Source organism: Tetrao urogallus (genome assembly GCF_951394365.1).
Source record: "Tetrao urogallus genome assembly, chromosome: Z".
In the NCBI taxonomy this organism is placed as follows: Eukaryota; Metazoa; Chordata; class Aves; order Galliformes; family Phasianidae; genus Tetrao; species Tetrao urogallus.
Window position 1 is genome coordinate 15,876,995 of NC_136816.1, and position 16,095 is coordinate 15,893,089.

At 37.2% G+C, this 16,095-nt stretch overlaps 1 protein-coding gene across 1 annotated transcript in view; it reads left to right on the plus strand.

Annotated features, from left to right (window-relative positions):
* Positions 1 to 12,106: 12,106 nt before the first annotated feature.
* The window catches only part of ADGRV1 (adhesion G protein-coupled receptor V1), a gene marked incomplete at both ends in the record, with an annotated part of 250,885 nt that continues 246,896 nt past the window's right edge, over positions 12,107 to 16,095 (plus strand). Inside the window, one exon of the mRNA XM_079548227.1 lies at positions 12,107 to 12,128. Within this exon, the coding sequence (XP_079404353.1) occupies positions 12,107 to 12,128 (22 nt within the window). The remainder of the gene's footprint in view (positions 12,129 to 16,095) is intronic.

The following is a 16,095-nucleotide window of genomic DNA, read 5'->3' on the forward strand; positions in this document are numbered from 1 at the left end:
GCTACAGCTGAGGAGTTTGTTGTTTTGTGTGGTTTTGGTTTTATTTATGATTATTATTTTACATAACTTCAGACTTTCTTACACAAAGAGGTCAGAAATATGTTTGGTACTGAAAAATGCAGAGTTATTTTGTGACTTTAGTTTTGCAGACTGCAGATGTGAGCGCTAAACCGTTGTGCCTCTCTGTGCAGCATCACACTCGGAAGCTGGAGGAGACCTTTTCCAACCTGAGTGATTCTATGATTCTAAGACTTGAGCCACGTTTCCAGGCATTGTAAAATAGACTGTCAAAGTACAATGCATTTTTGTTTCACAGTTGTTTTGGTTTTGGCTTAATCAATATGTATTTAATATTTACCTTAAGGTGGTACTGATTTGTGGACTAGGAAGAATAAAATCATATGAGTTGGAGGGGGCCCTTAGAGGCCACCTAGTCTAACTCCCCTGCAATGAACGGGAACACTTACATTTGGAGCAGGTTGCACTAAAAGCTGGCTGAAGTGGATGGGTCTGAGAGACGTGATGGCCATAAGCTAGGATGAGAGGTTGCACCAGGGAAGATTCAGAGTGGATATTAAGAAAAATTTGTTATCCAAAAGAGTGGTAGGGCACTGGGATGGGCTGCCCAGGGCAGTGGAGTCACCGGGCCTGGAGGTGTTCAAGAACTGTATGGATGTGGCTCTGAGGGACATGGTTAGTGGGCATGGTGAGGATGGGCCAACAGTTGGACTAGGTGATCTTAGTGCTCTTTTCCAGCCTTAATGATTCTATGACTGTTGCATTTTGTGATGAAGCACAGAGCAGCACTAAGCTGTCAGCTTCTAAAGAGGAAGCTCAGCTGGTAGAAGCTAATCTATAGGCTTTGTTGTTTTGTGCTGGTGAAAATATTGCTGTTGATGCCAAACCTATTACCTTCTCAAAACAAAGTTTGTTACGTGTCAAAGGAATATTTCTAAATAGTTCAGAAGTTGAAGGAGAGATCTTTTTCTTTGCTACAAATTACTTGAAGGCATCTGCCCAATCAGAGCCTGCTCGGAAATAAGCTGTCTGTTTTTACCATGGGTCAGATGCACAGCTTTTGCTAATTAACACAGCTGCTCCGAACACCTTAGACGCAACCCAACATAGAAGCTTCTATACAACGACTAGCTTGAATTGCCAGATTACATGGCAAATGCTTGAATATGCTATCAGAGGTGCTAGAATGTTTCTATTTCTGAGCAGATAGTTTTCTGAAAGTAATGCTTTCTGTTTATTTCCATGGAAACTACAACAAAGAGCAAAGTAACACTGATAGAGCACATTCTCAGCTACAAGGCTATTTTTTGACATATTCATCACCATCAGTCATGGACGAGGGCATGAATGCTGTGCTCATAAAAAAATCCGTATGGCCATCTGCAGCATAGCTTGTCTTTCATATTGCTGACACCACTGCTGAAATGCAGCACCCACTCCATATGCACTTTCATGTCACACACCATTCTGTCAGACTGCCCCTCAGCTACCATCTGTCACATGGCAATAACATGTAGTGGGATATGGATGGGAGGTTCAGCCTCTACTGCTGTACCACCAGCATCTGCCTCTGACATTGTGAGCCAACATAACAAAACAGGAGGCATTACTTTTGGAATAGCCCTTGTTGGTTGGATTTTTCACCAGTGTTTCTGCTGTATTTCCAGAAAGAGCGATATGCATTACTGAAGGTAACAAGATTTAATTAATTTCCCATCAGCCCTAAGCTTTCTTTTGGGATCTCAAGCTGCTAAGAAGTAATTATAACAAAGTGAATGAGAATTCCATCTATTGAGAGGTGCCGTGCCACATCTGGCATAGGATATCTATGGCACCAACTTGTTTTGTGTTGTTTAAAGGAAGCTTTCAGGAGCAGAGATGAAGTGACTGTAGTTGTCTGTAGCTGGGAAACTGATGACTCAACCCCTATTCATGCTGCTGAAAGACTGCATTATGAGACCTGCCGGAGCTGTGGGTGGACCTGGAGCAGTCTGAAGGCAGGCGTCATACCCAGTGATGCCTACAGCAGTGTTTGATGGGCATTCCTTCATACGCCATTCATGGCATATCCTTCTGGAGATTTTCTTTAATCTTTGGGTGGTGGAGCTACAGAAAAGGTCAGGGTGGGGAATTTCACCATTTCTTTTATCTGTGGAGGTATACCACCAGGTCAAAATAGAACTGCTGAAGTAGCACTCTGTCTCAGAGGGGGAAAGAAAGTACTGGAGTTTGCTTTGACCTTGCTACACCCCTGTGTGTAACCATTTGTAACTAGTGACATTTTCCCATCAATAACAAAAGGGTATATTCCAAACTTGATGAACAAGACTGTAGCTGCATAGCTCCCATGAATGCTAATAGGAATTCCGCTTTTCTCCATCCCCATGTAAAGTTACTTTGCATATCCTAATAGTGCATTCTCAATGAGCAGCGGGGTCAATGTTAATCACTCCATGGCATTCCAAGAGCAGAGGCAGGGATCTCCACCACATTCCCCTTGGTCATGCTATGTCTAGTGTGTCTTAATCACAGTCAGGAATGTAGGTATTCACGTAGACATATCCTAAGAAAATAATAAAAAGAACTTATAAAGAAGATGTTAGAAGGGTAATGTGGCTTTTAAGTCACATTAAAAAAGAAAAAAAAAATCTGTCTGGAAATTTCATATAGTTATGTCCCACAGCAGTTTTCATGAGTCTTCGTATCACTTCCATTCACAGCGACAGGGCTCGATTGACATTTAGATGACCAATATCTAAATGTATTCTTTAATTACTTGATTGAAAATATAAGCTACGAATCACCAAAAGATTAACTCAACGATTCGAATAACTTCGTCTGTCTCTGCTTCCCTCTGTGGCACTTAGTGGTACTGAAGCTGTAGGATGCAGCTGTGTCAGTGGAGATCTGCAGCTCCAGTGGAGTCACTGAAGTGCCTTCCTAGGGAGTGTCTGGCTGTGAGATGTGCAAAGTGGAAGGAGAGCAACTGTTTAAGAACTACAGAGTTATGCCAGGATTAAATAAAGCTAGATTTGCAGACATTTGCAGACGAGTTTGTTATCCATTGGAAATATTAGCCTATATGTATCTAACTGTGAGTACCATGATTCAAGCCTTGATTCTCAAAATTTGCATAAGCCCTAATTGATCAACTGGTTTTGGACAATTTCACATGGAAGTAACTGGAAGTACAAATACAAAATTTGATTAGCATTAATAGGATTTTAATGACAATAAATGATAATTAACAATACCTTATTAGGCCTGTTATTTCCTGATTTCATATTTCATTTATTTGAATTTATTTGCTTCCCTTCATTTACTTGACTGCAATTCATTACTTTTTAATCCTTTTTAAATTAAGTATGTATTCATTGTAGAAATACTCTGTGTACCTTCCATTTCACAACCAGTGAAATTGAGTGCATTGGCTGTCTGATGCTTGTTTTTCATAAAATCTGTAAAGAACTTACTTGCAAGTAATTTACATCTTAGGTACCTTCTGAATAAGAAAATCTTCCGATGAAACCAGACAGACCAGTAGCAGTGAAGGCAGTAGGCAAAAAGGGTCTGTAGACCTTAGAAAAATTATTTCATATTATTCATAGGCAGATTTTTCTATAAAATTCTGAATTCCTACTCGTATATCCCTGTAACAATGCATAAGATCTTCTGTAGCATGACAACTTGTACATTTTTCTTTGAAGATTGTCATAGATTAGTTCCAATTTTAGCTCTATGAATCTCCAGTTAAGTAGCTTTTGGTAACACTCCCTTGAGTAAGAAAGTTCAGTGCTCAGCTTGTTTCTTCTCTGATGGAATTTTTACACTGTAATCAAATCTTCCCTTCCTATTTTTTAAAATCAATTACACATTATGAAATTGTTAACTTTTTCTCTCTGTTTTCTTTAGCTCTCAGTTTTTAGGAATGTGGTTTGCTTGCATCCTCTCCTTTTTGAGTTTCAGTGTCATTTCTAAAGTATGGACACCAGAACTTAGGCAGTTCCAATGTTCTTCTCAAGAATACCGTGTGAAAAGGTAAACAGTTCCCTACCCTGTCCTCCTATAGCTGTGGTCACTAGTTTTCTGTTGGTATGTCTGAAGATGACGCTAATATTGTGTCACACCCAGAGCACTGCCCTGGATGTGTAAGGTGAGCTGCTTCTCCTCTATTCAGGTTCTGCAGAGGAAAACGGTCCAGAAGACCATTGGTAAGGAAGGTATAAACTCCATTTTGGTTTTGAAAATATTCAGTATTGTTAACATGACTGTTTTTGTGGGAGCAGCTTACCAAGTAAGCCGTTTTGGTACCGCTGGTATTTCCTTCCTGGTAATATTGATGTCACAAACATCCAGTTGTAATTTTTAGTTTAAGATGGGGAAAGTGTTGAGCAACAGCAAATCTATCTGTGTTCCTTGCTGAACAGTGTAAATAGAAATATTTTCATTTCTTTAAAATGCAATTTATATTTTGTTGCTAATTTCTTAGACTTAGACTACTTCTTGAGGCCTACCAGCTAATTTTGGATCAATTTATCAGCACTGCACTACTAGCATTGCTCTATGACTGTACCACACAGCAAAGTGTTAAAAGACAAATCCTCCAACTATCCATTCAAGAATCTGAATTTATCTTATTATTTATCATTCAAGAATATGAATTTAGCTAAATTGTGCTCTTTGTTTTTTTCTTGTTGTTGTTTTTTTCCTTTTTTTCCTTTCTTTACCTTTTTAGAAGTGAAATCTTGGATTACCCTTTATGTTATTTTGGCTAGATTTGCTGTCAGTCTGCCTGACACTCCATTGCTGGGGCGGTCTGCTTTGTCTTTCTGATAGGTGGAATAGTCTTAAATCTTCCCATAACATTTCAGGAGATATTAAGAAACAGCAGGTAGCCAACGGTTTGCATAGTTAGGCATTTTTGAATACCTGAAATGAAAGGTACAGAAATCAGCTGAATTTTCCCTACGAAAATCTCTCATCTGTATGTATCTAAATAAGCTACTAAAAAAAGTTTTGCTTTTATTTTGCTGTTTTACTGTAAAACTGATAAAAAGTAAAATGTATGATGATGTGCTCCAGCGATTTGTATTCTAGGGATTCATTAGTATGTAGCTTATTAAATGGTTGTGCTTTTCAGATAAAACATGCTGGTTTTTGTATTTGCCTATGTTTTTCAGTCATATTAAATAACAATCGATGCAAATTTAATATAATTTTATTATATTTTATCTACTCTGGTGAAAATGCTACTGAAATAAATCGTCCCATTAAACTTTTTTAAGCGTTTAAGGTGTGGTTACAAATGTCCCATTTATGGAATAAATAGGAGAGTGATCTAATAGACATAGAAACACTTTATCAGGGGCATTTTCATGAATTTAAAAAAAAAGATTCCCTTCACCCCTGTTCTCTTGCAGCTTTTGTGTTTGCATTCAATTCAGCTTCTATGCAGGACAGCAGAATGCATCAAAAAGCTTTAAGTTCTTTGAGTGAGTATCAGACATGTTAATGCAAATACATCAGGGGTAATCCCTCCGTAAGAGAGGCAGTAGCGTAGCCCACACAACATCAGTAAAATGTTTACAAGGTATTACTAAGCCTACTATGACAAGATGTATTTAATGGGAAGCAACAAGGAATTTGTTTTATTAGTTTTCCTCCACCCTCTAGTAATAAATCTTAAAAGCTTCAATATTGATTCAATGAAATGAATGGCTGGGTCCTTCTGGGGAGGCTCTGACAAGTGGACAAATGCTTCCATGGTTACATTGTGCTATGCAGTATGGTTACTGAGCTTTGTTGGTTTCCTCCCTCTGCCATTGAAGTAAAATAACAAACCACAGGGAAGCACCACACATGGTGGGCACAAACTGGAAACAACTTTAAAAGATCAAGCTTGCTGATCTTACACAGATTTTAAACAATATGGTCTTTATTGATTTATACTCTTTACCTTAACCATTAATTTCACTGCTCTCTCCTCAGTTCTCCTGGAACCATTTTCTTACTTTTTGGAGCAACTTCTAACTTTTTATTTGTAATAGCATAATTTAAAAGGCCATGTGAGGGTGTGTTTCATAACAGTGTTAAATGGTTTACACTTTTTTAGGAATATTTTGTGTTCAGTAATGTTACTGTATGAACATAGGCTTCTGCAGTACCTATGATGACCAAAAGATATATGGAATTTCCCTGCACTTGTTTTAGGTGTGCTTTCCAGTGTACCATAATTAAGATTTTTGCTTTTCCATCTCCTTGCATCTATTGTACTCAAATTTCACGTGTCACAGGGATGAGGCTGATAACATAGAAATCAATTCGGAGCTTTAATATTTAGGAAAATGAGTAAGTAGTAATGGCATACATGTGTTTCATTAGCTTAACATTGTTGTAGATTCACGCATCACAGTGTTAAAAGAAATACTGAAAGCTTTAGATGTTGTTCAGCACAAAGTCTGAATAAAACTGAAGAAGGCGTAAGGAGAGGCCTTGCATCTTTTTCCCTTGACAACCTACTCTGAAAAGAGTGTGTATTACCTTCTGCATTACCAGTTAGTATGGTTCTGTCTTCTACGTGCCTGAGAGTCCCCAGGATCAGTGTCAGCTTCAGGATGCTGAGTCACTGGAGCGTTCCTTTGTAGAGTTCCACAGCCAGTTGGATGCCATGACTTCCTGCAGCCAAGAAAGTAGAGGTGGAGTACAGTTATTTCTGGGACAGAAATGCTGGTCTCACTGCTTCCCACTGGAAGCTTACATTTATGCTGGGTACTTAAGCTGCGTGCTTACTCAAGTAATATCTTTTTATCTCAAGAGGGGAAAATAAGCAAATCTGCAAAATGTAAACAGTTTACATAAAGAATTTCAAAAGGTCAGCTCTTAAGTTGAAAAACATAAATTATCTCTGCTTCCAAGTATGGTTTTTTGTTTTGTTTTGTTTGTTTTGTTTTGTTTTTTCATTATTTGAAAGGAAGAAAACAAAATACATATCTGTGAACTGGGAAAATAATTCAGTAGTTTGGAGCCTTTTTGCTTTTTCTCAATGTGTCTGACAAACTTTTGGAGGACTTTGAAATGAAGAGTTTTTAACACTTTTGTTACGTTTCAGAGCAATGCCATTTTGGTTAGATTCTTTCTAAACTTCAGTCTAGTGCTTGATGTGCCTCTGAAGCTGTTTTTTCAGCGTTGTGATGGATGTTTTCTGGGACAGCTTCTGACATGTTGCATACTATCTATGTTGTCCAAGGCATGCTTCAAATGAAGAGGTGGACACACTGGATTGGAAGAAACAATCTAAACAACTTTATTTAGCAATAATAACTGCACAAGAGAAACAGGCAGACAGTTCTTGCCAAGTTTTCATCTCGATGTTTCTCTGTGCGACCACCTTCAGGCCAGTAAGTCCCCCACTGGGGTTTGAAAGAAATTTTGGAACTTTGTTTTTGACCTAAACCATCTCTTCAGAGATGGCATTCTTTTTGTGTTATGACATAAATTGTGTCAGAATTGCATGCTGCAACTTGATCAACAAAATCTGGGCTGTTTTAATTTGAAACAGGAGTTACTTTCTCATGAATTGTTCAGGTTTTTAGGCATGAACAGATTTATATTAGCATTTCTGTAGAAATCTGTTTGTTTGTTTTTTTTTTTCCTTTTTTTTTTTTGGTTAGCTAAGTTCAATAATAAATGGTCACAGTTATGTGAATGGATGCAATGTGTGTTAAAATATACTAAATCCCCATGAACCGATGCCAGGGAACATCTGCTTTTCTTTCATTAGAAATCTCTCTATCTATCTATCTCTCTATCTATGTATATGAATGAGTGCTGCTCTGAAAGTAATGCCTCCTATTTTATTATGTCAGAGGCAGATGTTGATTAAATGGCTCCCTGCCAATATTCTGTTACATGTTATTGCCATTCAACAGATGGAATTATCTAATTAGACATTCTCATTTTCCATTACCTTAAATACTGGATGTCTAAAAAAAATCCTGAATCAAAACTCAAATTTATCTATACCTATCTGCATAGCAGCCATACAAAAACTACTGAGAAGTGTTGTCCTCTATCTTTGTCATACAGTCTCCTCAGGTTGTAGTACTGTTTGGATTTGTCAGCATGGTGTTCTTCTAAATATCTGTTTATTCATCCAGAAGCTTTTCATTAAATTACAGATTTTAATGTTAAAGCATTCATGAAGCCCATGAAGAAGGACATGCAGCAGTTCAGGAAGGAGAGCTGTGCAAGTGCCTGGTACTACTCAGCAGATGTCAAGTGATACCTGAACAAGGCGGTGCATTTCCTCAAAGTGGGAGTAGTACCCTTCAGAGAGTGCAACTAGATGACAACAGGAACATGATCAGAAAGCTCATTTTAAATTTTGGAAAACAGAAAACTAGTATTATCATAAACTGCTGTGCAACAGTGGTCCGAAGCCTGATGCTGTTAGGCATTTTTGAAGCGATTCATTAATAAACAGTCAAGAAATAGAGTTAGCTTATGTCTGATATATTTTACTTACAAACTGATCTTATGAAATTGCTATGCATATGTTTAATGTTCCTCATTCTGAGCACTTCAGTCCGCTTTGGCTGAAGTACCAGAAAATGTCTATGCAGGACTGATGTTTCAAAACTCTCAGCAATTCCTTGTTTGCTACTTGTATACAAATAGGTGTTTAGCCCAGAATTTGGAAGCTTGGAGTCCTCCCTCACTCAAGTGACAAAAAAAACTTTTTTAAAAAGTGTGATAATTTTTAAAAGTTTAGAGGCATGAAAGAAAACTCAATTTTATAGCATTTGAGAGAGAGTCAGCAAATTCTATTATTAGCACTTACTTTTACTTTCTTGTAGTATATAAAGATTACAGTGCTGTGATTGAAAACCAAATAGCCTTCATATTCATGCAACACAGACATCTGCTTTATAAATCAAAGCAAAAATGTAAAGAAGGGAAAATATTCTCTTCTGAAGCCCTTTGTTTTGTTTTGTTTTGTTTTGTTTTGTTTTTCTTCTTGCTCCTTTAACTCCTCTTTTCCTTCTCAGGAATTTGTTTTTTTTCTTTTAACTCCCTCTCGACTGATCTTTCCTTTCAGATGATGCCAGTGAAGGGAAAAGGCAAGATTTCAAAACAAACAAACAAACTGGAGTCTATTGATTCTATTGCCACTGCTTTCAATATTAGTTTACCCACAGCAGAGCCATTTCTACCATGCAGACTTTTAATGAATTCAAATCAAAGGAAATGCAAACAAATAAAGAATCAAGGGGTGTACTTAAAACACCTTATTTACTGCTTTTATTGAAAAGAGGAGTTAAGGCTGACCTGAAGAAATTGTTCTTTGCGATGCCAGATCTATTGTAGGCCCGGTACCAGGCCCAATTGTTCATTCCTGACATTTGTAAGGGGTGAGAGCACTGCGTGGGCAGCATGCTGAGTTGTTAAAAGTGCGTGTGGAGTGTCCCATGTCAATCATCAATAACCTTCCGGCTGGCTGAGGAACACCATTGACAAAATCCCATGGGAGCTCTGTCTTACGCTTGTAGATAACAAAGGGAATCGTAAGTCTCTGGAGTGGTACAGTGAAAATAAAAAAGTAATCAGGAAATCCTTAGGGATCTAATGAAAATGCAGAGTACTGCAAATTGAGTGGGAGAGAATAATAAAAGCTACAGTCATTTCAGATCAGAACGCAGTTTTGTTCAGAGTCGTGTGTAAATTACTGTGAAACTATCCATGTGAATTAGAGGGGTCTCAGGCACTTCCTTTGTTTTCTTTCTCAATAATTAGCAATGTTTAATATGCATTGGTTTACTGTGATTGAGGACTGGGTGCTATTAAATCAATCTCTCTGATACTGGGCAGTGTGATAACTACCTGCTGGTGGGAGCCAAACCAAATGTAGGGTCTCTTCTCTTCCCAGAAAAACTGTATGAAAACGGGAAAAATGAGAAATAATTTAGACTGAAATAACATTACAGAACAATTCAAATACAGAAACAGTTCAAAATTATTCCTAGTGTTAATATCCAGTTTTGCTTCTGTGTATCAAATCGTCTACACCTTTATCTTATTATGCACTGAAGATCTTTCTCTATCCATGCTTATTTGTATACAGAGTAAGTCCAGAGATTCATCTTATTTAATATTTACATATTATCACAGAACTCTAAGACACACAGCATCTAATCTAAGATAGTCATCTACACTCCCTGCTTAGGAAATGGAGATAAACAAGCACCTCTTGGAGGCAGTTCATTCTATCCTACTGTGTGGCTAGGTGAGACTAGAAAGCTGACTTTGAGTGGAATGCTTTATACCTTTAAGCATTTATTTTGGTTTTGTAAGTTAAATACTTAAGATCTTTGTTGTTTTGCTAAGTAATTTTTCAAACCTCTCATCACTCTCTAGCATCTTCTTTGTCTTTTGCAATTTACTTCCATTATTCCTGAATTGTGAATCATGCAGCTCTATGCAGTACTGGTGTAGTCAGTCACTAAACTAATGCTATCAGATGTGCAGTGTTTAAAATCATGTCATTTTGCCATTGTTTTTGCTTTTTCTTTTTAACTTCTCTACTGTATTTCTTCTTTGCAAAGTTAATATTAACCTTAGCAGATTCTCTGCTAGCACTGTATAGTCCTTTCTGTGTATCACTGTGATAATTTTTTTCCATATACTCCATGAACTAAAAACACCAAAGAAAGCTCATTTGAAATGTAAGAATTCTCAAAAAACTGTAGCAAATATTGCAAATATCATTCAGTTTTCATTCAGAGCAGAATTCTGTCCTGTCTATGTCCCTAAATATGCTATCTCAGAAATAAAGCTTTGAGCATTAATATCTAAAATTGTGCTGGAGTTATGCTTGGTTTTATTTCTAAATACTAAAATTCTAATATTAGAAAAGGATTTTACGTTAGCTTTTGTTCATTCAATACTAATGAGAAACATGGTTTTAAAAAAGTGCACCTGACAATATTCACACAGTAGGTGCATATTTTTACACTGCTTTTGCATCATGTTGTGACAGAGCCATGACCTTTCTGGTTACTTAGGAGTGCAATTTTGATAAAAGTACAAAGATTTGGGACCAGAAAAAAAGATAGGATCTAGAAAACTCAAAGTATTTAATATGTGGTTGTGTAGTGCTATAAATTGAGAATGTTTGGGGAGTTAGATTTCATTGGAGTTAGAATCAATGACTTTTTACAAATTTGATGGAGTGGTTTCAATTTGTACGTGAGAAGAAGGGAGTGTTGGGAGCATTCGTGCATCTAATGAGATTCGGCCTACATGAAATCATGCCTCTGCTGTTGCTGCTGCCCTAGTTTGCAGTAGCACTTCCACTTTTTTAAGAGCTAGTTGCTATCTCATTCATTACCTCTGGAAATAGGGTAAAGATCATGTAAATGGGACTAAGTGAGTGAGTTTTCATCAGAATTCAGTATTTTCAGTGTTTTGGGGCTTAGATGCAATGTTTTCTGGAAAAGTAGGAATTTTCATAGCTTGTTTACCATAAAATAGGAGAGTTGTAGAATCTGGGGGCAAACACTGGCAAAGCCTGGTTGCTGCCTGTGTTTTGAGGTACAAGTGTGGCTCAGGATTTGTGTGGGGTGGAGGTAACCATAAAACAGGAATTAGACACTAGTGAAATTACCGAATCCAAAGTAACTGATCTAGGGATGGAGATTTTACATCCCTGCCCAGCACTGGATTGTGATCGGCTGCTTGTCCAAGGCCTTGAATCCAAAATCTGTCATCCTTCAGGCAACACCTGGCAGTTTGCTACCTTCAGTAATAGAACAGTGCAGTCCTAACTCAGCGGAGAGACAAACAAGGCGGCAACTGGGAGGCTGGCTCTGAAGTACAGCGGCACAGGGGCAATTGTTGGGGTTTGAAAAATGTTGTCCTCTTCCATCCCACCCCCTTTTATCTCCACAGCAGCGTAAAGGCAGCAGGAGCCGGAGGAGGGAGGAGAGTGCTGTACTCTGCGCAGACAGGAGGGAGGAGTAGTAGACGGAGTGCATAATGCATGAGTGACAGCGAGTGTGTGCAGGCAGCTCGCTGAGTCTAGAAGACGCAGATGTCCATGTCCCCGGGTCTAGGTAGGTTTGTCGTCTCTATTTTTCTCGTTTGAGGTGGCAGTCGGCTTGGAAGCATCCTGTACGAGTGGCAGAGACCTGCACTTCCCAGCTCTAGAGTTCTGCCAGCAGCACCTGTTGCAGCAGAGACAGGTTTAGCCAGCAACAGATAGCAAGCGTGCTGCTTACCCACGAGTGGCCACTGCATAGGGAGCGTGCTAAGGTTTCTGTTGTTCCAGCAGCTCCTCTTTCTGCTTTGTAGAGAAGGGCAAGAGGAGACTACAGTCCTTCCAGTGGAAAATACTATTCTCAGGGCAAGATGTCAAGATGCACCTCAGCCTGAAATGCTCTAACTGGCAGTTTTTAATTCGAATATGCATGAAGCTTTAGGTGTTTTAATTATGTGAAATAAAGTAGGTGGGGGAGCTGTACGTGCACTGTGTTTTGCATAAGTGAATTAAAGAATGAATTTTCAGAATTATCATCAGATAAGAAGTGAGTTGTAAACAGGTTAGTGGTTACAACTGGAAGTCTTACGCTTGTGGCTTTTGATATGCCATTCCATTTTAAATGTTGCATGATTTGCTCTGGCTAACCCAGATAAAGTTAAGATCAAATGTACACAGAACTGTTTGCCAAACATCTGTAATTGTTTTATAATGAGCCTATAATTGCTTTATAGTATTGATGTGAAACAACATGTAAGTTTTTTAAAAATCTTTTTCTCTATATAGAATCCAGAAGTTTTAGGTTTTTGTTTGTTCGTTTGTTTTCTCTTTGGTTGTTTTTGCACTTTGCACCTATCTTCTAGAATGTGTCTTTCAATTAAAAAATGGACATTTTGAGAATCTCCCATGAGATCAGTTTAGGAAGTGGAAGTAGAATGTGATGTATTTAGGAAATAGCCTGTCTGTCCCAGAAGCCTATAACAAGCTTTTTCCCTTTAAGAATCTTCATGACTTCCATATGAAAAGAGCAAGCAGATTCCCAAGGAAATAAAATAATTTGTAGAGTACTCTGTTCAGAATTGAAATGGCCAAATGGTTGATAATGTAACAGCTAATGTATTTCAAGAATGCACAAGTTTTGATTTCTAAGTATAATTATTTCTAAGCTAGTATTGTCACTATTATTAATGTTATTACTGATTTCTTACATGCACTTTTTTGTTTTAGTAGTTTGCTTGAAAAAATCAGTGGTGTTTACCAAATTTGTGAACTAATAAGTTAACTAGTTAGCATCAATAATAGAGCACATGCTTACTATCTTACAGTTGGTCTGTATCCTGCTTACATGGAAAACAGCAGGGAAAAAAATGATACTTGCTTTTGTGAGAATTTTTCCTGGACAGTTTATTTTGCTGCCAGCATTTTTAAGGCTGAAAAATATTACCAGATGAACCTTAAAAAAGTGATACTCTTGAATGAGAATGATCATTATAACAACTAAACGTACTGTGGTATTCTTCCCCTGGAATTTACTTTGAGCTTCACTTAAGTGAAAGTTTCAGAATGAAGTCAGTGAAGTCTAAAACATACCTTGTTATTAAAACTTGTGCACAGAATTAAGTTATGTGCACGCTTTGGCTTTCACTTTTCAATTTGCTTTTGGCTTTACATTAAAGAAATGTAAATGCGTGCGCAAGAGTGCTCAAGTCTGCAGATGCTAGTCTTTAAAACACCTGAGTGTTTCAGTGACTTATGCTGAATTACTGCAAAAGTTATGAAAGCATTTATCTCTAAAGTATAGTACTAAAGAAAAATACAGCTACAGAGAAGTGTAAGGATCTCAGTCATGAGACACAAACAATTTGGGAGAAAAATTTTTATGACCCACAAGTGACCTATAAAAAGTGATTTGTTACCCAAATGCAATAGTTGGTCAGAATTACAATGTGATAAAGATGAAGTGATTGTTAAGTGTAGCATTTTCTAAGAGTACTTCATAGTTATTACCTGTAAGCTTAGAAGGCTTTAGTTTTAGGACACTTCTTTGAAAACTCAGTGGAAAAGCACATTCTTGCATGATAGTTCAAAAAGAAGGAGAACTAAGATTTGTTTTTGCTCCATCTTGAGTTTGTTATCCTCCTAAATATCCAACTCTTGATGTTATTAGAGAAAGGATGTCCAACGCCTTTAGCTTTCTTTTATTGCTGGTTACCCCTGCTCTGTTTTTGGGGGCTTTTTTTTTTTTTTCTTTTCCTTTTTTTTTTTTTTTTTTGGCTTAATGATGAACTGATAAATTCACCAGCCTTTTCTATAGCTGTACTTTATATTGAATCAATGTGTAAGTTGTTCTCTAAAAACAGATGAGCAAGGAAAGATAGAATCATGCTGAAATTCTTTTCTGCTCTAGGAATACTGGGCCTTGACCTTCCAGAGGTATAATCATGTACATAGCTATTTTTACATGTGTAATCCTACTGTTTGGTTTTACTCATTTGTATAAATTGCTTGCATTTCAGCTCCGCAGATTTAGGTATAAGTCATTGTTTGATATGACTGTAATGTAATACTTTTCCTCATTGGCATAATGCATTAAAACTCAAATGCTATACAACATCTCAATCATCAAATTTAAACTTTCTGGACTATTGCTGCCAATTGTATGTATTAGTCATAGTTACAGAAATTCAGCTACTCTGTCTGCCTAAACAAGAACAATATTATTGTTTACTAGAACATAAGGATCGACAGAAGGAATCAATGTTACCTGACATTTGTCTTATTCCAGCTGGATCCACTGTTACCTTTTATTACTCTGAAAGATGTTATTGTGTCTGCAAAGCCTCACTTGCCTCTATCACTCTTTAAGTGAATAACCCCACTGGAAAATACGTGCATAAAGATTTTGAAGTTCTCTCCATATATGAACATTTGTGGCATTTTGCAGAAAGAATCTGGAATCCAAGAGTTGTGAAATATATTAAAAACATGGAAGCCAGAGTTTCATACTTTGGCTTATTAATATTTCCTATGAAATTAGATTAAATTGGTTTTACTGAGATAATTTGTAAATCCCAACTAGCATTATTCGTAGGATAAAGTTGTACTTATTTAAGCAGGCTTATCTGACAGGCTAAACTAAGCAATATGCATGATGCTTTCCATGTTCATTGCATTTCTGTGATTGTAGATTTTGAAGCAAGTTGAACACAGAATTTCCTCCAGAATATCATAACAAATATTTATATACATACACCAAGATATTGGTTTGGTTATCTCAATTTGTATCTACTCTAACTTTATTAGAGTATAACTACGAGATTCATGTCTAGATTGCTGAAGAAACTTTATTCTCGTCAGTCACTTATCATGGACTGGTCCAATATGTTACAGCCGTGAGTGGTTTCAAGCTTAGCTTCATTAAGGATTTAACATGGCCTTAATTCAGCCATCTGTTATGGGTTTGGCAGACCAACAGATCTGAAGAATTGGCTGGAGCTTTGGAAATTTCCCACATTTTTAAAGGTTAGGAAAAGTGCTATCTTTAAGAATAGATTTTGAATAATTCCTAGCAAGACAATGATGCAGAAGTAGGATAAAAAATGCATGTCATTCTCTGAAGCACAGGGTCCCCTGTCTGTCTTTAGCTTTGCTGAAAGGTAATTAGCATTTCAACCAGCCAATTTGGTTACATGCAATGAAGTACTTTAATTTGCTGCTCGCGGCTTGGTGCTGTTGAGAACTAGCTCTGTGTAATCCTCTCAAAGCACCTTTCTTTCCAGCATAGTTATTGTTGCTGGTCTTAAATAACTAATCAACAAAGAAATTTCCTTGTCTGGAACTACAGGGTGCCTTAGAACAAGGAAAAGAAATAACCATTTAATAAGGGAATGATTATAATTATTAAATAGCCATTATTAAATTGTGACATAGGTTAAAAGGTTTAGAAAAGCCAAGGAAAATACAATATTTGAGAAAATAGTGTGAGAAGTCTTTGAACTCAAGCAAGTTTTGCTTGGGAAGTTCATTTCAGCACATAACTACTA